The sequence below is a fragment of the Papilio polytes genome, unplaced genomic scaffold (genome assembly GCF_000836215.1).
Source record: "Papilio polytes unplaced genomic scaffold, Ppol_1.0 DF823688.1, whole genome shotgun sequence".
NCBI lineage: Eukaryota > Metazoa > Arthropoda > Insecta > Lepidoptera > Papilionidae > Papilio > Papilio polytes.
This window is the reverse complement of record NW_013525516.1, coordinates 1,055,639-1,081,457: the sequence shown is the minus strand read 5'-3', so window position 1 is coordinate 1,081,457 and position 25,819 is coordinate 1,055,639. Positions and strand designations below refer to the sequence as shown.

Sequence of the window (25,819 nt, the reverse complement as noted above, 5' to 3'; positions counted from 1 at the left end):
TTCAATAATTTTTTTTATATTGTTCTCGTCTGAGTTATTCCAGAAAAGGGATAACGGTACGAAAGCCTAATTATTAGGCTTGTCAAAGAACAAAAAAGACCACTGCAAACATATTAGTTTAGACTTATGTACGCTCAAATAAAAGTCGCGAGTCTTATTTTTCCGATTTTTATACAAAAAGTTAAATAACTTTAAAACTAGCTATTGAGGTCCTCTACCACCACAAAACCGTTGAACCGTCCGTTAAGACACAAAATGTATAACAATAAATAAATTACACAGCATCTATGGAGGAAATATACTCAGATTTAGATACAGAAAGAACGAATAGACAGTGGTTTATGTTACCATTTTATAAGTCATGCTATGACAGTCCACTCCAGCGCTTTCTGTATTCCAGCAAGGAATCATTTCCTGCCTGAGGGCGGTATAAGATTGGTCATGCTTATCTAGCAGTGTAAACATGGGGCAGATGACGCGACGCGCGATGCTGGACGATAGGGAGCTGTCCGGATGTGACATCACATCCCACGCTGACATCTAATGGCTTTCTTGATATGCCTTCACATGTTTGGATTAATTGATGGAAAATAACAATATAGTAGCTTAGCAGATTTGGTGTGTATTGTACAGTAGACTTGGAGTATAACATAGAATTGCAATTAGCAGTCACAAGTGTATTTGGAAAACCTAACCTAAATAGCTATTAAAAAATGTATAACATCGATAAACAGTTACGTTCTTTGCTATTTTCCAATCCTTTAAATCGCACATCGATTGGTCTGAATACAGAGCGTGCGTTACAGACGGCATACGGCAGACGGAGGCATGAGCCGGCTTTACCATAGATTACGCATAACTCCATCAAACCCGCGCGTTCCCGCCTGATTGACGCCATGGAGGGAAGGGGGGATAATTGACTCGTCAGATTGCGGACAGGTTATTCCGCTGTCACTGCGGATTCCGACGCGTCAACATTTCGACGTCTTTGTTTCGTAATTTTGGTTACAGAAATATTTACCGTCGCCTATTAATTATAAACAGACATAGAACAATTTAAACAAACTTTTAAATGATCAGCTTTATTTTAGCTCATATAATCTACTAACTTTTGCCCGCGACTCCGTCCGTGGAATTAAAAAAATGGTCCTAGCTCATGTGTAATAAGTAAATAGCTTATCTATTCTTCCAGACTGTCCTCTACATCTGTGCTATATTTCATCGAGATCCGTTCAGCCGTTTAGGCTACAAACTCTAACAAACATCCATCCATACAAACGTTCGCATTTATAATATTAGTAAGATATCTTTGAATATAAAAAAGAAAGACACGTTTAACTTGGAACATGAAATGTTTTAATTTGGTCTTAGAGGTTGCAGTTGAGTGCTGTTTTAACAATGATACTCGTAATACAGTTTTCTCAGCTCTTTAAGTAATTCGTGAACTCCATTATCCGCATACACGATGTTGCAAAGAGATTCCCGTATTCTCATTAAAGGTAGTTATAAAATAAAGTCTTTCTAAACTCATAATAAAAAGTTCTCTTTTTCTATCTTAAAACGCAATAAATATTACGAAGTTCATATTTTCCAACATTGTAAATCAAATTAAAAATAATTTACATTTGAGCTGGTATTTTCTCGCGGCGCCAGGAACAACGCACTAACCAGACTTAATCCAGGCTTTAGCGCCCCCTAGCGTCGAGATCGTTTTACCGACAACATAATTTAATCACTTTACAATGCGAGTGCTTTAGGATGTAGTAATTTTAAATCTGAACCTTTTAAAGATGCAAAATCTATACATAAAAAAAATTTGAGTGTTTGTTTGTAACATCAAAAGAAAAATTCTAGATTTCGTGAAGATGTATTAGCGTTGCTGATAACTAAAATCGCATTTAATTTTTTTTTCTCTGTCTGTCTGTCCGTCCGCAAGCCGCGTTTGTTCTAGGTAATATCTGAAACGGCTGGGCCGATTTCGCCCGAACTTTCACTAAAGGGTAGCTGATATACGGGCATATTATAGTCTACTTTTTTATCTTAATATTGCGTGGACGAAGTCGCGGGCAACAGCTAGTTTTTTAATAAACGTTAACTAATAAATTATCGTTTACATGAAATTTGTCCTGAAGTTTATCTTTCTAAATTTTCTTATAAACAGTGCTAACCTTGTGGTCCTATGTATTCCCGGTTATAGTTATGTATTTAACCGACGTGATCTCTTAAGTAAATTAATATAATAATTCAATATTTAACCCTCTGATAGATGAGGTAAATGTGTCTCTTGAGACAGGGTTATTGAAGGGGTCGAACTTTGAAACATTAACGAACACCTGTCGAATGTTCGCTAAGGAACTTAAATGTAGATAATATGTGTATTTACGTTTTAGATTGTAGCCATAGAAGGTTAAACTGTATCTCTAAGAAGGCCTTAAGTACAGACTTAAATAATAATATCTTAATTTATATTTCTTTTTTTGTAAATAAAATGGTTGATTATTTAAAAATTTAGAAGGTTTACAATTATATACATGGGCTTTTTGAGTTTTATCATACTCTGATAGTAATATTAGAGAAAAATTTATACAAAACCATTTGTTCTTAACAATTTCCTTACATTTAAATATGTTTTGTGGGTTTTTGTCTTGACTATTTTCTTGTTTTTATCTTCTATCATAAAATGTGACTAGTACTTATAAATATTAACAATCTATCTTTCGCCCTCGACTCCGTCCGCGTGGTATTAAAAAAAAACAAAACCAAGTATCCTATGTGTTTTTTCAGATTATCCGCTACATCTATGCTAAATTTCCGTTTAGCAGTTTGGGCTACAAACTCTAGCAAACATCCATCCATCTAAACTCTCACATTTATAATATTAGTATGATATAACGTGAGTTATTCAAAACGATGACAAAAACAAACACAGAGTTATATCGGTCCAATCTCTCTGCTGGGAAATAAATTTAATTGCGGTTAAGGTCTGTTTAACTGCTTGTTCAGTTGTTTTATGGTTCGGAAACGCAAATTGATTAGGTAGGGGACAAGATCTGTGTTACAGGCATTGAAATATTAAGACAAGTTATATAAAAGTCAATTGCTCGGCTCATAAATACGTGTTTTATAGAACGTAAAACCTTAAATTAGGATTGGTATAAGAAAAGGCTTAATTTCTATGTTATAAGGATAAAAGCAACAAAGTTAATGTTGTTATTTTTATGAGAAAATAAACAATTGTTATAATTATTGTCGACTTGGCTGATACGTACTTAATTAGTAACTATAGAAAAGATTGATATATATGAATAGAAAATTTCTGTTTGAAATCTAAAAATTTAATTAAAATTGTATTTAGAATTACAAAAAAATATTACAAACACTTATTTACTATATAAACATTAGTTATTGTATATGTATCCGATACTGATTTAATTATATACTTACATCTGACATGCTCATAGCGAAACATTCATACACATACTTTCCCACACACATACACAAACACACATAACACTCAAAAACGCTATCGCACAAAAAAATGTATGTAATTTCCTTTTTCCTTTGTTTTTTATTTGTCTTTTTTATAATAAGCAAATTTAATGTTAAATGTTTTTCTTTGTATTATATGTTTAAACACTTATGAATGTATTGTTCTTCACAAATGGGGTAAGGGATTGGCTCCTGCAGCACAGTGGAACCTAGTACAGGAGCCAAGGCTCTCATGAAATGTATATATCTTTAAAGTGAAATAATAAAGGATTTATTTATTTACTTAAAAATTAGTAGCGTATCAAGACAGACAAAATAGATATTAATTAATACATCTCAAATCCCTCTCAACGAAGTGGCGAACTGTCCTTAATCATGTATTTATCCAACCCTCAACTGACTGACAGTACTATTTATCATCATCCATTAACTGGCCCTTTGTTGAGAACGGCTTGTCTCTTGTCATATAAGAAGGGCTGGCAAATTGACAAGAAGTTTAACCAATACTGAAAAGGCGCTATTTAAAAAAAATCAATTACTCATGGGTTGCTAAAGTTTTCATTTATTTTATGATTATCTAGTGATTCGTTAGTGTTAAGTAAACCTCCAGTTACGAGTACTTAGATCGGAAACGCATTTTTTTTATAACATAAGGTGGCATACGAGCAAGCGGCCACCTGAAGCCGCCAAAATGGTGAAGCGACCGCTGCCCATAGACATCCACAATTGTAGATGCATTGTCTACCATTATACGACGGAGGAGGAGACACACATAAAGAGAACATTTCCCCTTCCTATGCATCTCATCCACCATCAAATCCACTTCCCCTTCCCAACTTCTCCTTATAAGAAAAGGGTGGTAAAGAGAAAGGGACTTAAATTAGGCCTCCGGCACCACACTCATTAGACGAAACACGGAATTGCTTCCATTTCACGCCTGTCTTCTGTGTGGTCGTGGTATTACAACGCACAGTGTTTCGCGTTGTACGGAGAGGTTGGCCAAAATGCCAAACACGAAATTGAAGTATTGTAAACTTTTAAAAATATCAAAGGATAGCTCTATATATAGCACATTTAGATTTGTAAATAAAAAAAATATTCAATGTATGGTTTAGTCATAACAATCGTAGTAAAAGTAGTCATTATTGAATATCGGTTTGGTCGAGAAAATATGATAACTTTAAACAGAGTATTATTCCACTAAAAAAGTTAATTATGTAGTAAATCTTGATATCTATTATTTCGTCATGACATGTATTATATTTAGATCCAAAAACTATGTGTTTTTATGTATGTGTTACGTTTTCACTAAGCATCGAAACATGTGCTAGGTGCCTTGGCACAATCTTGTTGTAAACAAGCATTTTAGTTTATGTTCTACGTATTTCTACCCCATAGTATGTACTACCGAAATATAGCTTAGAATGTGTTCTTCTGGATTCCATTGAAAAATATTCCGCCTTATTCCGGCGCCCATACTGACTTAGCCAAAAAACCGTAGGTGCTCATTTAGATCTTGTAAGCATTTTAATTTTTTTCTGTGCATTTCTACCCCATAGTATGTACTACACAAATATAGCTGAGGGTGTGTTCTTTCAGATGTCATTTAAATTATGCGTGTCCTTTTCCGGCACCCATACTAATGTAGCCTAAAAACCGTTGATTTTCATGTGATCTTACAAATATCCTTTTGCAAGCATTGTAATTTTTTTTCTGTGCATTTCTACGCCATAGTATGTTCTGCAAAAATGTAGCTGAGGATGTGTTCTTTTAGACGTTATTTAAATTTTGTGTGTCCTTTTCCGGCGCCCATACTAATGTAGCCTAAAAACCGTTGACTTTCATGTGATCTTACAAATATCTTTTTGCAAGCATTGTAATTTTTTTTCTGTGCATTTCTACGCCATAGTATGTTCTGCAAAAATGTAGCTGAGGATGTGTTCTTTTAGACGTCATTTAAATTTTGTGTGTCCTTTTCCGGCGCCCATACTAATGTAGCCTAAAAACCGTTGATTTTCATGTGATCTTACAAATATCCTTTTGCAAGCATTGTAATTTTTTTTCTGTGCATTTTTACGCCATAGTATGTTCTGCAAAAATGTAGCTGAGGATGTGTTCTTTTAGACGTCATTTAAATTTTGTGTGTCCTTTTCCGGCGCCCTTACTAATGTGGCCTAAAAACCGTAAAAGTGCATATTTATTGATTGGCGTATGTACATAATTATTATATTTTTGTTAATACAATAATTCAGTAACTAATTTACACATATTTATATAAAAACAAATTAAATATCTCCAAATTAGTTAAAAAATATTCAAAAATAATTATTGCCAACCTCCCCATACAACGCGAAACACTGTGCACCGGGCGTGCCGGCCCATTCGTGCTAAGATGTTAAAGCGGGCACTACCACTGTCATTCATCATTTCATGAAGTTATTGAACCAGAAACACTAAATATTAAATGAAATAGAAAACCGGCTATTAGTAGATTGTATTTTGTTATTGCTAAGATATTGGACAATATAGTCAATGTTAAAGTTTGTAGAAATAACCATCTATTTTATCAATTTAACGCTAAAATTGTATCAAAAGATTAATTTCACATTTCACACATGTGTGGAAATTGTCTGTCAAGACAGTACAATTTCTAGCGTAAAATGTGTTTTTTGTTAATAATTAAATTATTTACACTCTGTGTTAGAATAAAGTAATGTTATATTATCTTTAAATTATACTAAAAAGTATATCATGGTAATAATTTCTATAGTAAAGTTGTATATCATAGAGTGCCATGTTTTGTGCAAAAAGTCCACATAGCCCCAGCTCGCATGTAGCTGCAACAAAGGCGCTCTAACATTATTTAATCCGAGGCATTAATGCTGCGCCGCGGCCAACTATACTTCATTTTAAAAATGAAAATTAAACGAAAATGATAATTTTTTCTTTCTATTTGTACACTCGGTTTATTTTAAAAACACTTTCTTTTATTATTACGTCTCTATAAATATAATGCCTAATCCATTTACTTTTGTAATTTCAATTTTATTTACTAATGTTATTATTATAATACACATTAAATTGAATATGCTTTTATTTATACTGAAGCAAATATTCAATAGAAATTGTATCAAAATAAAATAATTAGTTATTATTCAACTTTTAAAAAAAATTGAAAGGGCATTTTTTTATAATATAAGGTGGCAAACGAGCAAGCGGCCACCTGTATCCATCGAAATAACAAGCGATCGCTGCCCATAAACATCCGCAATTGCAGATGCGTTGCCTACCCTTCATTGACGGAGGAGGAGACCCACAAAAAGACATTTCTCCTTCCTACGCGTTTCCTCCACCGTCAAAAGAAAAGGGTGGAAAGGGAAAGGTACTAAAATTATTTGTATACAAAGTATTAAGAAGTCATCAAAATGTCCTTCAAATAATGTTTCATTTTAAAAAAACTTTAGAGTATTTTTCAGTAATTAATACATTTTTAAAATGTTTAAAACTGTTTTCGTTTACTGTGCATGGCAACATCGGCAATGCACTTTATATCGTTTAATCCGTGCTCTGCCCCGACTCCTGCCCCGCCTCCTGCCCCGCGCTTAACGCTGAATATAATTCAATATATCTTTCCTTTATTAAATTCCTGTTATATTTTAACACCAAAAGACTTTGTTTTGGCGCATGCCAGTAAATTTAATTTCAGCAACAAAACTCTCATGTAAGTCAATTTTTCTCTGCTATTCAAGGATAGAATTCTATTGCTATATTGTTGTGAACTATGTATATGGTAGCACAAAGCTACAGCTTAGTTGGAATGGTTAAAGGAACTAAAAAAAAGAGAATGTACTCTCATAATGTCGTTTTTTATATCATTCGTGATATCGTTTCTACCCTATATAGAGCAAACCATGTATGGACGTATGTAATCGTGTGTTTGTACATACTTAAACGATTTATATTTCGTAGCGGTTGCAGTTTCAAAACAAAGAAAGGATTATTTTCACTGCAAGCGTTCAAAGAATAGTCATTAAATTTGTAAGAAAGCTAAACGTGCGCTCGTGTACCGTGCACTCAGGACTTAGATCACACACCTCCAGTACGCCTTACATTTGGAGAACGATGTAAAACTTTAAGTGCACTTTTATAAACTGCGTAAGCAGCATTACAGTTAGAAACAAGATCTCCGGTTTAGTGGAAAGATCATGAGTATACTTTAAAGTATTAATTTACTATTAGTTTTGTATATTTTTCCTTTATTCTCCATAGAAGGAGATTATTAAAAAAATACTTACAAACATCTAACGTCGGCGTGGTCGTGGAATTGAGGGGTGTGCCAGGACCGTGAAAAATGGAAATCCTTAATCTCTGCCCTCTGGGTCACTGACGTGACTACATATTAATAGATTGTCTTGGGAATTCATTACCAATCTCGGAAAAGAAATCCTAGGAAAATGATGCAGTTTTCTAAAACAATTATAATATTTATAGGTAACCTGCTTTCGCCAGCGACACCGTCCGCGTGAAATTAAAAAAAAATCAAAACCGAGTTGCCTATGTGTTCTTCCAGATTATATTTTATATCGATGGCAAATTTGATCGAAATCCGTTTAGCAGTTTAGGCTACAAACTCTAACAAACATCCATCCTTCTAAACTTTCACATTTATAATATTAGTAAGGTAGTGATTTGTAGCTACACACATAAACGAGTTTTGTGTTGGTAATGTGTTCTAAATCTTAGAATGTCATTGATTAAGACTGTTGGTTCTAGCGTAGGGCTACACGCAGAGGGCGCTGCGGTGTTGTGGCGACAAGCGACATCATTCAACCACCGCAGCCGTAAACGAACGCTTGTCTCTGCCCATTGCCTAATGTTTCACACGAAAACAGCACAGAGAACCAGAGCAGCTGACAAAATAGTACTACTATTATTAGAACACATACGAACAGTATTCAATTGCAATTTTGTTTGTGATCAATTTGTACTGCATTGTGTACTGCTCTACCTCTCTGTTTTGCCCTCATGTGAAAGTAGAATAAGCCACACTGACCAGCCTACACCGCGGCGTAGACATGTTATTTATGTGACAATGGACATGACGCTACGTTTTGTTCGACTTCGACTCTCAACTATTTACGATGTAAATGCAACCTTTACGTAATATTATTACTTAATTAGCGATCTATTAATATGCAAAGTACTCAGTGATTAGCAATAAACAAATTAAAGAAAAACACTTTTGTACAATATTATCAACTTTTTTATACAATATTTGGAGGCTTAAATTTAAATAATTAAGTATTTGACTCAAAAATAAATAATAATAGAGTTTGTCTCTATCGCTTTGTACTGATCATTCAAAATTTTAATTAATAAAACATCTCGTAAAAATTTTATTTCGTTAGCTTGTTAACTATTTTGATGTATTCTGTATTCTTGAAGATTATTTACTCTGTGCTATGAATCAGTACCATTTGTCATAATTTGAAACAACGATATAAGCTTTGTAATTGTAATCCAAAACATTATTTAATATATTTATGTCATGGTTTTAAAATGTCGTAATTGTGCGTGTTATGTTAATAATCGGATAGTAGTCGGATGTCAGAATAAGGGTGTTGCATTAGCTCGACGTCACGACCGCCATATTGGCAAGGATGTTTTGTGCACATTGGAAGAAGGCATAAAAGGTAATGAAGACTATATTTTTTTTAAGCATAACATGGCTGTGACGCCCATACTTTAGATAAGAATTTCCCAGTTTACATAATTTAAACATTCCAACAATTTCAATGCAATATTATGCGGTAATAATCCACTGAAAATTATGTTTTGCTTGTACACAGTTTCAGGAATTATTAGACTTTATACTCGGAAATATTCTACTGAAAGTACATACATTTAGACCGGAGCTTAATCGTTTGTAGATTTTAGTTTCAAATGATTTACTAAATAAAAGTTAATTTAATTTAACAAAAATAAAACTACTTTTTAAATAAAGAGATTTTAATAATTATTGTAAGTAGTACACGACTAGTGAGGAGGTTCCTGTCTCTGCAGCCCTGACCACTGGTTGCTTGAGTCATCGGATTCCGCAGCCGGTGGTGCTCTATTTTTTATACAATATATTTTATTTTATTTTTATATTTTTGTATAGTGTAAAATGTATTATATAGAGAGTAAGAAATAAAGATATATGGATTGTAAGTATAGATACACTTTAATTTTATAGGTTGTAATGGAATGGTTTACTTTGAGAGCGCGTACACCTTTACTAAGCTATCGCACAACTGTTTAGTCGTTTTAATTCCTATGATTTTAAATGAAGGTGCGTACACTTCTCGACTTTTAGTTGTGCAATTAAACATTTGAATGGAAAAACAATCGACAATGCCACAACAGTTGTGCCATAGTTTTGTCAAAGGTGGGTGCCCGCTCTTAATGTTAATTAACTTGTTAAAATAAACATAAAGTATTATTAAATGATTAAATTTATTAATGTTTGCAATATTTATGACAGAGGTGGCATATTACGCAAATGACACAAACGTAATTAGTACAAAACAATCCGTATAATGTGTTCAGTCTCTGAATTAATTACATTATGTGTACACTGTGACCAGTTACAGACATAAATCACAGTTATTATTCATTGTGTAAATGTATAGTAACACAAACATGCTGTTTGTCTATTTACAAATACAAATATTGAGAATAGATTTCACCACTACCAAGATATATTATTACTACCAAGAAGTTTAAAATTATTTTCTTCTTAAGCTTACCGTAAGCAGTAGATAAAATTCAAACGTATGAAAAATCTTGTTATATAAAAAAAACAGAGTGATGGTATTTTGCCGGGTACAGTTCCTCAAATTTCCATAAGGTATTTTTTTATTTATCGTTAATTTTTATCACTTCATAATGTTACGCTTACATTACTTAGATTACGTACTACAGCGTTACTTAGGGAAGTGCTAGTGTAACAGTTACATATTAAAAAGCAAAACATGAAAATGTCGCGCTAGATGTACCAAGTTTGCATTTGAATGACATTGCCACAAACCACAAGTTATACAGAAGGTAACAGGGCGTCTATTGCATCTTGACCATAATTTAGCCACTGCAATGCTTGGAACGTTAGGCACAGCTCGACTGTAACTACAGCTAAAATTACATCGCAGTGCTAGTCTATGGAATTCGATGTATCGATACGAAGCAACCGAATTCCTTTATGTAATACTGAGATTGATTTGTGTTTTGATTTTAGATGTTAAAGGTATTCGAATTCAAAGCTTTGAATTAAAGTAACCAACACTATTGTGATAACATACATTTCTAGCTTATATCTGATACAAGCCTTTTATCGTGACTCCGTCTGCGTGGAATTAAATAAACAAAAATTAGTAGCCTAAGTGTTCTTCCAGACTATGTTCTACATCTATGGCAAATTTAGACTACAAACTCTAACAAATATTCATCCATCTATACTGTTTCATTTATTTATTTATTTAATTTCATTTGATAGTGGTAGTAGACAGGTAGTGCTTTAACATCTTCGCACGAATGTGTCGGCTCGTCCAGTTTATTACCACGAACACACAGAAAACAGGCATGAAGTGGTACCAATTCCGCGTTACGTCTGATGAGTGTGGTGTCGGAGGCCTAATTTTAGTCCCTTTCCACACTTTTCTTAAGAGGAAAGGATGGGAAGGAAAAGTAGATTTGACGGTGGAGGAGAGGCATAGAGAGGGGAGATGTCCTCTTTATGTCCGTCTCCTCCTCCGCCAACTACGGGTAGGCAACGCATCTGCAATTGCGGATGTTTATGGGCAGCGGTCGCTTTCCATTTCGGTGAATTTAGGTGGCCGCTTGCTCGTTTGCATCCTTATATTATATAAAAAAAATACTTTTAGTCAGATTGTATGGATAACAAATTCATTGATTACAGAACCTGTTATGCAGTAACTAATTCTTTGAATAATAGAGCTACAGGGTATAATAACGGCAGGTTACAAACGTGATATGAAGATGAAATCTTTTAATGTCAGAATATTTGACGCTTGGCTGCCGAAAAAACATCGTATAAGATGGGTTACAATAGATTGCGAGTAGATATTCGTATTTTGTTTGTGTAAGATTGGCGTTGTAAGGTACCTTATGACTGCATTGTTTATTTATGAAGATCCGCTTTATGATTTGACGTGAGGCGGAAGAGAAAGCCGTTATTTGAATAATCCATGTGACTACCCCGCCGTCTGTCTCGGAAACGCGATAATGTTAAGAAATTGCGTATTTTTGTATTACACGTACAACGTGTGTACGTGTAATATGGATATTTGAAGTTGAATTTGAGATTGTTGTTTACAAATTAGACATTTCTAAAACATGTTTTAAATATACTTTATGAATATAGGCTAAAGGCTTAAACATAAATAAAATACAAAGATGAATGGTTTTATTTGCACCTATTAGTTATATAATTGCTAGATACATTTTCACGTTTAATTAACAGAATTAGTATCAAAACAAATGGTATCAAAACAAATGGTAGTTTATCAATTAAAACGCAGGGCGATAACTAATGCGTGGAGCGGCTGTAGGTACTCGTGGTGGTTGGTGATGTATCGCGTTGGAAAGTCGCTGCGCTGCCGACCCGTCATTAGCCGCAGCGCCACGATGCATGACTGTTTACGACCCGTGACTCCGCTCACCCCTTTCTCCCCTAAACACGGACACGTGTACGAATTAATACTGATTTTTCGCAGCAAATCCCATCGGTGCGCATTCAGAATGCGCATTTCAACTCTGCAATGCACAGATGTAATTTAATAGCAAAACTAAATTGGTAGACACCCTAGGTATTGTTAAGAAATACGTCGTTAATATTGAAGTTTGTTTTGATATGAATGAAATGGTTAAGATAATTCGACCGAAATTTAAAAACTCATTCACTCAAATACTGAGTTCTTTAGTTACAAATAATGAAAATCCCAGGCTTTTTAGTCATACTATTTAAGACCACATTTCGGAGTCATTTCAGACACATTTCGTGTTACACGTTTGTAAAATTCCTCTGTTCATTTGGTTCATTTAGGCGGATGACAGTGTTGCCTTTTAACGTATTAGCGTTAAAATATTGTAAATAAAGGAACAAGTATGTTGTACATTCGAGTCATAATTTCTAATATTCGCGGTACGACGAAATTCACTTTGGCTGATATGAATATTGCTGCGGCGTTGTTTCGGTGAGCTCGCATTCTTCATTACAGCGGAGAAGAGCAGGGCTACGTTTTAACGCGTTTTATAGCTAACAATACATGCTTACATAAAATTTGCATACCTTCATTCGCATCTCCTCGACCATTACCTTTTCATTTGGTAAATAATTTAGAATCCCTTCAGGACAGGCCAAATATTAAAAGTGATGTGTCCCCGAGGTTTAATATTAGACTCCCCTCGCATTAAATTCGTCGCCGCGCAAAATTCCCAAATGCATACGACGGATATTTTTTGCACATGTTCATATTTTTATTTTTGTATTCGAATTGGACACAGAATGTCACTCCATGTTGCTATAATTCAGATTTGTTCACAGAATTTCAAATTCCCAATTGACGGCGACATTTATATCACCGACTGAATTGCTCATGGGATATCGATATTAAAATTCGTACATTCTATTGTAATAAAGGACATTTTGTACAAACTCAAAGTTAATACTTTCCTCCGTAATTAACATGTTTAGGAGGAAATTTCAATTTCGCCTAGTCCTCGCTTTTCATGCCGTCATTTGCAAACCAAATGCATACCGTGACGCACACATGTCCATCACGTACTGACTCTATAGATCTTTTGTTGGAAACCTGATGGTATAACCTATAACTTGCACATACTTAAATACGTCTAGGATTAATGTCTATAATTAATATCTTCGTTTTCTTTTATCCAGATATAAATTTTGCTCCTGACGTCCGCGCAAAACAAAAAAATCTATTAGTTGTTATTCTGGCAAAAGTTATAATGGCAAAATGTTCTTTTAAAAACGGTCTAGTAATTTTTGACTTTATTCATAAAATACTAAATTCCAATTTTTTCTCCTTAATAATAGATTAAACTAGCAAGAATTTTCAACACGGACGGATTGGCACACGGACAAATCTAAACAGGTGCAATACGCATCTAGTCTTCGGGGGAAAAGTTATGCAGCGTGTTGTGTCATTTCAAATTTATATCACAGTTATACGCTAAGCATACGCGGGGAGTTGAACAATCGAGCTCATTGTATATGCATCAAATTCACAGAACAAAACTAATCTAAAGCTGGAGCCAATAAAAATGTCCCATCTCCCGCTGCTGCGTTAAAAATAAATGAACAAGGTAATCTCCACCATCCTTATTATAAATTTAACTTAAATATTTTACATTTTTCAACACTTAACTTTCCATCTCGCCATCCCGAGAGACGAACGACCCCCTATTTACATAGGATAGGAACGCATAAGACATCAAAATAGTATAGGGCGCAGTTACATTTGTCGATATCTCGGTCGTTGTACAGCATGCGGGGAGTCTTTGCATATGCTTAACGATTAATGCAAATGTTCTGTTGTAAAACAAGCTGCCTGGAGATACAGTTGACGAGTTTAATGGGCGGTAAGGATAAGTGAGGAATATAAACAACCGCATGCGGGCGCTATGGCATGCGTGAATAGGAAATCTTTCGCACCACGCAAACGGCGCTGACCACTAATGAAATGTGCTCCTTTTTTCTTATCTAAGATAAGTTTCATTTGTTTATGCGAACTGGGTTTTGTCTTAATCTAATTTAGTACCCAATTGAAAACGTTGACGAAACAAGCGAACGAAATACAATAAATTTCTCTAATAATAAACGTTGATTTATCAAAATTAAATCTCTTTGTAAGCGGTGTAATCAAATTTATCAGTCATACGAATCTTCAATTCATTGCAAAGGGTCTTAAAACGCCAGTCTGTTTGTTGTATTAATAAATGTAATTGAGATTTTTAATTCAATTTCACAGACTTACCTTTTATATTGATGTTTATTTTTTTTGCCAAAAGTGAGATGGAAGAAAGTGTCGTTTTGAAGCGTTTACCTGCTCCTTTCTTATTCAAAGACGTGTACCAGGCGCTCAGGATCCCCAACAAAACGCGGAAAACGGACAAATATGTTCCGACATCCCCTGTCTTGGGATAACAGAGGCATTGTTTGTTCTTCCTATTTTTCCTGAGCCCCATAAAACGTTTGCATTTTACATTTTTGGCGGCCATAAATAAAATCGGTCGTGTAAAATTGCATTTTAAGCGTTTCCAAATGTATACCTACAGTTACCTATGAAAGGGACGGCTCCTGGGCTTTTATTGTGGAAGGAAATTAAAGTTCTCGAATAACGTTTGGGTCTGGACGAGATTATATTGCGGGAATACGGAAAGTTTGAAATTTATGGCGCTTCGTAATACGTTTTTATACGTAAATACTACAGAAACCGCGAGCGCTGTATGTTTTCGGGTGGTATTAAATTTAGTCGAGTTATAATTCGGCTATCCACGAATGCAGTGATAATAAATTACGTAAATTAATTAGTATGTCGAGTGTCCGGTGTGGGCCGCGGGGCGCTGGGCGCGCCGGAGACATGACCGAACTTGTAGCTGGGGTTCAAGTGAAATTAAATTACGAGATGACAAAATGAGTTACGCCCTTTCCTGTAGATTAACAAACAAAAACTGATGGCTGGAGGGTCACGCTTGTTAATGCTGTTAGCAGCAAATGACTCTATTCTTCGCGGACGCGTCACCCGCGCGTACACAATGCTACAATTTTAGCTACGCTATTGTTCTTGTTCGTTCGGATCGCGATTTAGTTTCGCGCTTTTATCGGCGTCCATTTGAGTGGGAGTGGATGCGGGCCTCTATATTGTTACCAACGTTATCACTTCATAGATTTTGATTTTAAAGTTTAAATATTTGTGTGCACCAGTCGGGCGTTGTTAGAGAACTATCATATATATTCATGTTAAGATATTGCCATAGTCAATACGAACTTTATACAAAGCTTGTATAAGACCTACACATCCTGAAATAAAATTTTTGTTTTGACTGGGATATCCGTCTCTTTTGCAACTTTAACGTCAAAATATCATTTACGGTTTGCAAATAAATAACACGAAAGCATCGAAGTATTAACACGAATGTGCAATTTAAAACATTTCTGGTGCAATGAAAATAAAATGTTCACGCATTTCGTGACCTCAGTCTGACCGCAACGTAGCGTTCGGTTCGTACGCATTATCCACGGTGCGCGTTCGTGATCCAATTAATATTAAAAATCAGCCCAGCAGTCTGGAGTACGAAGGGTTTTATTGTTATGTAAATTTGTGCAAACTTCGTTGGCAGACGTGGGCATGACTAATTGTTAATTCGGGTAATGCGCTTACGCGAGTGGGACACCGCAGCCCATCCCGCGCCGATCTATGTAATAAAGGATTACCCGGCTGACCTCTCGCTGCACTCCCGCTTCCCGTTTACTTTCTAGTGATGGGAACTAAGCACACATGACGTAATCCCTTTAACCTTTTTGCCTGCCTTTTTAATGTTTAATCCTAATAAGATTTGTCTGTACGGTTTTATTTCCCTTTTTGTTCAAAATTATTGACAAAAAATCGTTAAAAGAATAACTAGATTTTGACCGTGACTCCGTCCAAGTGGAATTAAATATAGAAAACTTAGTAGCCTATGTGTTATTCCAGACTGTCTTTTACCCCTGTGTCAATTGTTAATGGATATTATTTCAGCAGTTTAGGCTAGAAGCTCAAACAAACATCCATCCATCCAAACGTTTACATTTATAATATAGATTGTCTCGTATTACCTACACTTTATGTTCAAATGATACCATCGACATTTTAGTTTTTACATGCAAGTGATAAAACTTTAATGCATCACTATCAAGTTTACTACTTAGTTACCCTATCGGCGAGGTTTTGGCGTGTGGGTAATTATTTAATGGAGACGAAGTCCGCTGGCGGAGTCGTGCGCCGCCGTGAAATGAGACATTACACGGCCCACCACCGCATTCTGTACACCCGCCATTTGATGCGGTGCTCCCAATTCTTCCCCTTTATTAATAAATATATCAAGGAAAAATATTATTTTAGAACGCACAAATATTAACAAATGTAGTAGACAAAAATGTAACAGTAGACGATCGATTAGCAGTTACATATTTCAAAATTTAACAATTGAAAACAATAAAAAACAAAAGACGTGCATGACTATCATTATAAATTATGATTGCAAAATTAGGGATGGATGGATGTTTGTGATTACTTATCTCTAAGATAACTTAACGGATCTCGATAAAAGGCACAGATGTATAATATAGTCTGGAAGAACATTTAGGTTACTTTCAAGGTTTTTTTAAATTCCGTGATGATGTCACGGGAAAAACTAGTACCGTTTTGTACATCACGAGTGAATTTAGTTACTTTATGATTATAGTATATTGTGTTTGTATATATTTTACATGTATAAGTTTCCAAACTGCATCTATTTGGGATGCTGCGAGCGTATAATCCATGTAGTTACATATATTAATGTTGCATCCTCGCAGATGAGCATTGTTAAGCATAACACGTAGTTAGTTGCAGTTTAGCGCGACGCATTTGACAAATCTGTAAAGTTTTCGACTAATCTCAGCCGAGAGACGAACAACTTGTAACTCTTCATGCGCTAGTTTCTAATAGTAATTGCATTTATTATGTATCGAATAGTGGAAATCAAAAATGGAAAAACTATTAATCCTGTTATGGATTTCGACTGAACTTTACCCAGTTAAGTCTTAACTTTCTTTGCTTAAAACATCCAGGATTTAAACTAAAATGCAAGTAGTAGAACATATTTAAAAGTTGCTAATTTTCTACATGGTTTAGTAACTCTAGTGATGATTTCAATTCAAATCAAATTTCATATTCAAAGAGCAATTTTAGATACTTTTAAACAATTGATATAATTGTAGCTAGCGATATTAATTTTAACACTCCACTAGAGACTCGCCAGGAATGCGCGCCAATATCCCAATTCTTCTTATGACATTGACAGCTGTCAGCTAGGGACGTGACGTTTATGCCGATAATCTGGTAATGCGCCAATTCTACAGCACGATACTAATTTTCTTCTTAACAATACTTATAACACTTTAGTTTCAAAATATTTAACGTCAATATGAGTAACTTTGGTACTTCGTTCTTTTCGCTATATTATGTATAAAATACACAGCCCACAATTTAATCATAAAAGCAATTTATGTACCAACGAGTATGATATTAGCAATTCATACGAAACACCAAACAATAGTAATCAGACGTTTGCTGCGAAGGAAAAATCACAATTTGCCGACAGGCGAGGCGGTGCCAAGCACAGATTTCGTCGGCAATGTATCGTGAAATTAGTTTAGTGGCACTATATAATTACGCGCCCTCACTTTTTATGTCCCTTGGCCGGTCTCCCCTTGACGGGGCAACACACCCCAGCTCTGTTATGACGAAAATGTCAACCCGGTATGCGACTTGATAGATTGAAACTATTTTAAACATCTCTTTTAGGTGCTTTATGTGTCATTTTTTATTATAATGTTGTTATGAAACTCGTGAGAAGTATATTTTTCTAGAGTTATTTATAAATGTTCTTGAATGTATTCATGAAAAAACCAATCATTGTTTATGTTGTTAGCAACATTATATGTTGTTAGCACATTTTTGTTGTTTTTTGTGGTAACTTTAGAATGTGTTTATGAATCTATTTTCAATTGATCTCAAGACCAAATAACATTACGTGTAATAACAGTTGTTGCTTGAATAAAATGCATTATGATATTGTGATTGGACTTTCATTTTCCTTTTTATTGGATACCTTATCCAGCTTTCTACAATGTATCTTGTAATGTAGTAACTTCAATTTTGTATTTTTGCAAGTGTCATGGTTACCTAAAGTTAACAGAGCGTCTTTAGTGGGTTCAAAATCAGTAAGTCGTTTTGTAATAAAGGTTAATAAAATAAGAACTTCAGCATATGCAAGATACATTTCATAGATTTATTATATAAAACCTTAACGCTACGTTTGAATTAACTTACATAGTATAGTAACATGTGGAATTTACAGAGCTATTCGATTAGTACAGACGATAAGTAAATTAGCTATAATTATTGCGCAAGATTATCCCTGAAGAGGGGAAATCGTTTTATAACTACAATACTTAAGTACCGAATCTTAGGTTACATAATAAACGACAAAGCTCAGATATTTCTTACCAATTTTTTTTAATATCTATTTCGATTTTCATGTATGTACATCATGATATGAAATCTGATCTTTTTAAATATAAAATTGTTAAGCAAATTTAAAAAACTCTGAAGCACCTATATTAAATATATTTGAGGACTTTTGCCATGAACGGGTTTTCTTAGTTTCATTGTTTTTTGATAAATAATTTACGAGGTCTGAGTAAATACAATGATTGCATTTTGTATATTGAATTCTAATTTGTGACGGATTTCTCAACGAACGCATATCTATTATTGAAATATAAATTAAATATAACAATAACTAATTTAGTAACACTATAACTATACAAACTAAACGTTGTATAAATAAACAGTCACTCAAAAAGCTACGAAAACAAATCGATTAAAATTCACTATTTTCTTAATAAACCTCTAGAAAAAATATTCGTATAATAATTTATCGAAAATGCAATTCGTTTATGAATTATAGATATAAAAAAACGTGTAGAATAGTAATATAAATACAAGCTCTTAAATAGTACAATAACTTATGATATGGAGTCGAGCAAAATTTCGAATAAGTACTAAGTGAGGATGACAGGATATTGGTACTTAACACCTAGGACATTAAGATCAAATCTTTGTACAAAAATATGCGGAAATATTTACTAGAAACACTGTCTACACTAATAACATTTTATTATTACGATTAACAGAGTATCAATGTTTGTGAGGACAGATTACATCTAAAAGTTACACCAAATTTATACTTTTTTTTATTGCAAGGAAATGTTAAAAACATCTACTACTGTCCTTACACACATTTTACTCAGGGAGCAAGCTTTGCTGAGAGTAAATAATTATTGCTGCTAAGACGATTATACAAGCTATAGTGATTTAGTAATTATACAATAAATAGGTTTTCATAATTTCCAGTATTAAAATCAATATATTTGAAAAATTTGGCGCTATTAGGATAAAGGATATGTTAGTTGCCTCTGATGGACTTAGGTACTGGATTCTCTCTGAGATCATTGTATATAATTGTTTAAAATATTACATAACTAACATATAGACAAACTTACTAAGTAATAACTTTGCCGATATAAATTTAGTTGTGGAAGTCTTTGTAATTTATTTCAGTAGTATTTTTGAGAGTTCTGAAGAAACAGTTGAAGTTTACAAATTTTTGTATATCATTATCATTAAAAAATTTCATTAATCTAAATAGATTCATGTTATTTAATGATATTGGCTTTGTGTGATGTAACTGAGTTAAATGTTTAGTTGATCACTTAGTAAACTTTGTTCATATATCAATAAGTGAATGTAAATAATTAAAATAGTTAAAAAAGTATCTTTTTACATCTTAATCAGCTAAATGAAGCTATATTCGAAGCAATTATGAGTCGTTAGAAATGTAAACTGCATAGTTTGTGTAACTTAATAAAACTACAAGGAAAGTCACAGTGCAGGAAAGTGTGAGGAAATTTATAAATCAATGTATACTTGATTTGAATCACAGAGAATGAGATGGTTTTGAAAGTAAGTGGCGCGATCGCAACTGTATTTTTAACAATAATTTAGAGTTAATTTTTTTTCACATCGACTTAAAAATAACATTTCTAACCAAATTTGTTTATATCACAGGCTTAAATTATATTCATTACAATAAAGGACGTGCATCCTATACGTACTTATTTTAATAGGTAGATCGAAATTAGGGTAACTATTTACACATATAGGGGAAAATAATGAGGCATACCCTCCCACAACCCTCGGAGATTCAGAATGGCGGCCGCGGAATGACGTCACAACGGCCACGCGACGCAACGTATCTTATTCTCATTAGTACACAGGTACTGAGCTTTTTTCACTAACGATCTGATATCAAATTTATAATATCCCTAACCACAAAAGGACCGTCACATACTCCTCTACTATATTGCAATCATACACGAATAAATATTAAAATTAGAAATTACCTTTCTAAGTGAGAAACCACTAGATATTTCTTCAAACAGAAATCTAGATTACAATTATTCATCATACAAAATTTTTGTTTGTAAAAATTAAAAACATGTCTTGTCTTGTTGTAAATGAAGCAATCAGAATGCATAAACACTTATTTCAGTAATTTACCAGTTATCTAAAAAATCTCTACCTTATTCGAACAACGAAGCTTAAACTGACCACTATATTCCGTGTCCAAAAGCAACGCACGTGATACAATTTCAATTGTCCATTTTTTCATCAAATCACCTTCTCATGAAGTCGATGCACATTTGGTTTAGTCACTGAATTTAAAATCTATGGAGAGCTCAGTACTATTGAGCTCGTGTAAAATCTATGGATTCGTTAAATCACTTTATCTTGGAGCGTATTGTTGACGGATGTTCACGAGAATATATTGAAGTATTTGAGGCCGGCCGACAGATAGGGGACTGGGATCGCTCCTGCATAGTAATTAACCGACTGGAACATGAGATAGGCGATGTTTAGGAGCTATCACACTATCTCGTTTGGATGCGTGTTCTGATTCGAGTCATTTTGACGTGCACATTGCTGAAATAAAAAAAAAATCATTATTACCAGTGTTAATAAACTAAAAATGACCTTATTACTCATTGAAATAATATTTACCTCCTGTTTTCTTTCCCACGTCTTCATAGCGGTTTTGTATTTCTCAAATTCATGACACCAATTGGAATAAATCTTTTGATATTCATTGCTCTTTTCCGGAGGAGAACATCTGAAAAGAAATTCGTATATTTTAAACGATATCAGAACAAAAAAGCAATGGAATGAACAAATAAATACGTTTAATCTGCTAGAAGTTGTAAGAACATAAATACCAATGGAGTAGATTCACTATGTTTTGTTTTCATCTTGAACTTAATTGTACTTACCGATGAGTGTCAACTGTGATATTGTAGGAACAGAGTAGGGATCCCCCGAGCCAACAGTCGTATCTGCCAGCGTCTCCCTCGTGCACAGATATGATGAGCAAGCCGTGCTCTGAAGTCTCTATGTATTTCTCTGGTTTGCTGTAATAAATAAAAGAACATTACATTTTGTTCATAAATATTGATTTGTTTTGATATCAGTTGGACATCAGTTAGTTTTCAAAACCTCATAAAACTGTACATATTCCGTTTGAAGAATAATAAATGCAAACTAAAATGACTGCTGTAATAAAAAACCACTTTCATGTGTTTTCAAAAGAAGTACTAACAGTTTTAACTAATTTCACCCTCTTTAAACAGTAAAACAGAGGACAGGCGTATGAAACTCGACAAACAAAGGCTTGATTCCGCGTTGCCCCTTGCATTTTAATTATACAAGAGGAAGTGCGATAACAGTAGATTCGAAACACACTAATTAACTTCGTTGCACGCGTGTTCTTTTGCCTTAAACGTTTTCCGAAATTTCCTTTTTGAGGCGCATTCGTTTTCTATTCGGTGTTTCGTTTCGCCGCCGGTAATAATATGGGCTCGTTCAATGTTTTGGTGGAAATTTAACGCTTTAAAAAGTTTCCATCGTATAGGTGAGGGTGGAACTTCGAGCTTCATTATGGCCGGGTGGTTTTATGACATACGTGTAGAAATTATTTGGGCGTAATGTAGATTCGAAAGTACACACGAAATTTTTCGTGTTGATATTTAAATCGCTTTTAGTAAACGCGTCAAGTCTGAAGTTTTTTTTTTAAGCTTTTCATTATTCCACGCGAAGGATTAGTTTTACGAAAACATATAAAAGAACAAGTTTCGACACTCTTTTTTGTAGTTAAGTAGTAGTTAGTAAGCATACGCTGGTTGCAAAACGAAAGCTTAGCTGTTTTGATTTTGTTTTTGCAAAGCTGAGTCATTTTTATTTGTTGTTAAGATAGAACTGGGCATATTGAAGATTGTCAACAAGTAAAAGTTTAACAGACTGAACGAAACATGCACGCATCTGCAATTGCGGATGTTTATGGGTAGCGGTCGCATTCCATTTCGGTGGATTCGGCCGGTTGCTTGTTTGCCATCCAATATTATAAAAAAAAAATGCATTTGATCAAATTGGCAAATTAAGAACTGGCATTAGTTACCGCACGTTAAAGAACTGTGAGATACAATTTCACGAATATGAAAAGACATAAGTGACAATCGGAGTTACTCACTTAAATGTGATTGGATGTCGTCCCTTCTCCTTGGAGTAATGATACCAGGTGATGGCGCGCGGCTGCAGCACCTCCGGCATCTTGACGAAACTGCCGAGGTGCAGGCTCTGTCCCCACGTCGCCGACACGCTCTTGCGGGATATCGAGGAGTCACAAATGTCTGCCGTTTCATTTGCAACGTCTTGTATCAATCTAGGTATAGAATTACATAATCAGTTATGGAATAAAGATAGGATAGGATTGTCAAATGAGGACAGCGTTGTCAGCGGTTCTGAAATCTTAGAGCTTGCAAACCCTTTGACTAAACTATCGGACAACTATTGTACGATTGTCTATTGTTTCACGGTCAATTCACCTGTTTAGTTGCACAACGAAAAATCGAGTAGTGTGGTCACCTCTTTATACGCTCATAGTAATCTAAGTGCGACTAAATAGTTATGCGATAGTTTAAAAGGTGTTCGCGCGCTCTTATACGTCGCCTGTTCGTACATTTTCAATCAAAGACTTCAGTCGGCGTACAAGATTTTTCAATGACATGGATATAATGAATACACTTACCCGGGCACATATTCACGGCAGACGGCTGCATCTCTGTCCCAGCCGCAGTATGGGTCGCGGGCGCAGCGCACGCACGCGTCGTAGCGGCGCGCGCATAGAGCCAAGCGGAGTTGCAGCACGCGCCGGTCGGACGCCGCATACAGTGAACCGTGCGTGCGAGATAATGCCATCGCCTGTACAGTTAATCAGTTTAAATTATATCCGAATCGATTGTTAAGAGGCTCTTTACACTAAGTAATCAGCTGCGTGCCTTAGAAAAATCGCCATTGCCATTTCCAAGAGACACGCGAACCCGAAAGATGATTTAAAAAAGATTAACTCTGAACGATATCTAGGCAACTTTATTTTCCATAAATTCAGAGTTATAGAATTTTTGTAAATGGGAGTGTGCAAATTACATTTTAACAATAGTTTTTTCGTATTTGATTACTTTTGTGGTATACCATATGTGTAACAAAATATCATAGCATACATATATGTAACAAAATATCATAGCATGGTATCTAATAAATGTTAAATAAGTTAGTACCAGTAATGTTAAGTTACGGAAATTGTACAAGTAGTTAAAAGCGTCTCAAGTTAAAGCCGTTCAAAAGCTTTTAAGTGGCTCTTTCGTGTGCCTAGTTATTAACTTATAATGTAATAATTATGTAGAGCTATTAATACAGTGAATCAATATTTCGAGTATCTACATACATTTGTGTCTCCGGACGATATTTGATGTTTGAATATTGTTTATTTCCTATATGTTTGTATGCTATATTAAGAATAATATGTGGTAATCAGAGAATAGAGATTTGACTCTATAGACATCTTTCTCTATTATATCTATAATGTATATATATATCAGTATCTATTATAAATTTTATAATTATAAAGAGGAAAGATCTGTATTTTTGTATGTTTTGAAATAACTTAAAAACTACCTGGCTGATTTTAAAAATTCTTTCACCGTTGGAGAGGTAATTTATCTGTTAGTAACATAGGTTACATTTTGAATTTTGACGCAGGCGAAGTCGCGAGCAACAGCTAATCATAAATACGTTTGTACGGAATTATGTATTACCTTTGAAAAAACAGAGTTAACAATATGTTTATACAAGTATTTCAGCAATGGATACCTAAGGTGAGAATTTTCAATCAACAACAATATTGTTAGACATACCTGGATAGGTTCCCCGGGCGTGACGTCAAAGATGTCCAATAAAGCGGACTGATTGTCTCCATTGCGAGTCCATTGTACGATCTTATGTATCTTGCCTTCGTCTAAAACAAGTAATAAATAATTAATATTACAAAAGAAAAACGGCTGTAGTAATTCTCCTTACATTTATAATGCATTCTTTACATTGTTCTAAGAAGAAATGCTTTAAGACGATTTATAAAGTCAATAAACTCTATTATGTAATACGATATGGAATACATACTTATCATTTGTTATTTCGTTTTGATATTATTTAGATATAAAAATTGAAGTTTACGAATTACGAAGAAACGATTTTTTTCTTTGATACTAGAGAAAGTGGGTATTTGTTAAAATATATTTTGCATGGCCATTAACAGTGGTATACAGAGAGAATTGCCTAACAATACATAGGTACGGGTATTCCCTTGATAAATGTGACCCCAAAGGGCACCGTCTCACCGCAAAAAGAAATTAAAATGGTTCGTTACGTTCGGGGATCAATTAGTGAGATCTGTGAGGTCCGGCCGTGTTTATTGCGCTTTATTTGTTTGCCATTTCTTATTATATATGTACATTACATAGTAACACATCGTGATATATTTAAGAAGTTAATATTAATTGAGCCTAATAAAACTAATAAAACAGGTAACCTCGTAATCGTCGTCTATACTATTATTAAAAAGAAGAAAGATTTGTATTTTGGTTTATATTGAAATAACTCAAAAACTACCAGCCCCATTTTAAAAATTCTTTCACCGTTAGAGAGAAAATTTATCTGTGAGTAACATAGGCTATATATTTTTAATTTCAGGCAGACGAAGTCACGAGCTGCAGCTAGTCTTTAATTAATTTTAACAGTGGTAGTGCCCGCTTTAACATCTTAGCACGAATGGGCCGGCACGCCCGGTGTAATACCACGACCACACAGGAGACAGGCGTAAAATGGAACCAATGCCGTGTTTCGTCTGATGAGTGTGGCGCCGGAGGCCTAATTTAAGTCCCTTTCTCTTAACTACCCTTTTCTTATGAGAGGATGGGAAGGGGAAGTGGATTTGACGATGGAGGAGATGCATAGGAAGAGGAAATATCCTCTTTATGTGCGTCTCCGCCTCCGTCGGA

The 25,819-nt window shown here is 34.5% G+C and overlaps 1 protein-coding gene across 1 annotated transcript in view; it reads right to left on the bottom strand.

Moving 5' to 3' along the window:
- Positions 1 to 18,582: 18,582 nt before the first annotated feature.
- The window catches only part of LOC106104401 (semaphorin-2A), a 92,869-nt gene continuing 85,632 nt past the window's right edge, over positions 18,583 to 25,819 (bottom strand). The window contains exons 11-16 of the mRNA XM_013284446.1: positions 24,680 to 24,780; positions 23,515 to 23,687; positions 22,957 to 23,148; positions 21,704 to 21,841; positions 21,438 to 21,546; positions 18,583 to 21,359 (exon numbers count right to left, since the gene is read on the bottom strand). Of these exons, the coding sequence (XP_013139900.1) occupies positions 21,303 to 21,359; positions 21,438 to 21,546; positions 21,704 to 21,841; positions 22,957 to 23,148; positions 23,515 to 23,687; positions 24,680 to 24,780 (770 nt within the window). The 3' untranslated portion in view covers positions 18,583 to 21,302. The remainder of the gene's footprint in view (positions 21,360 to 21,437; positions 21,547 to 21,703; positions 21,842 to 22,956; positions 23,149 to 23,514; positions 23,688 to 24,679; positions 24,781 to 25,819) is intronic.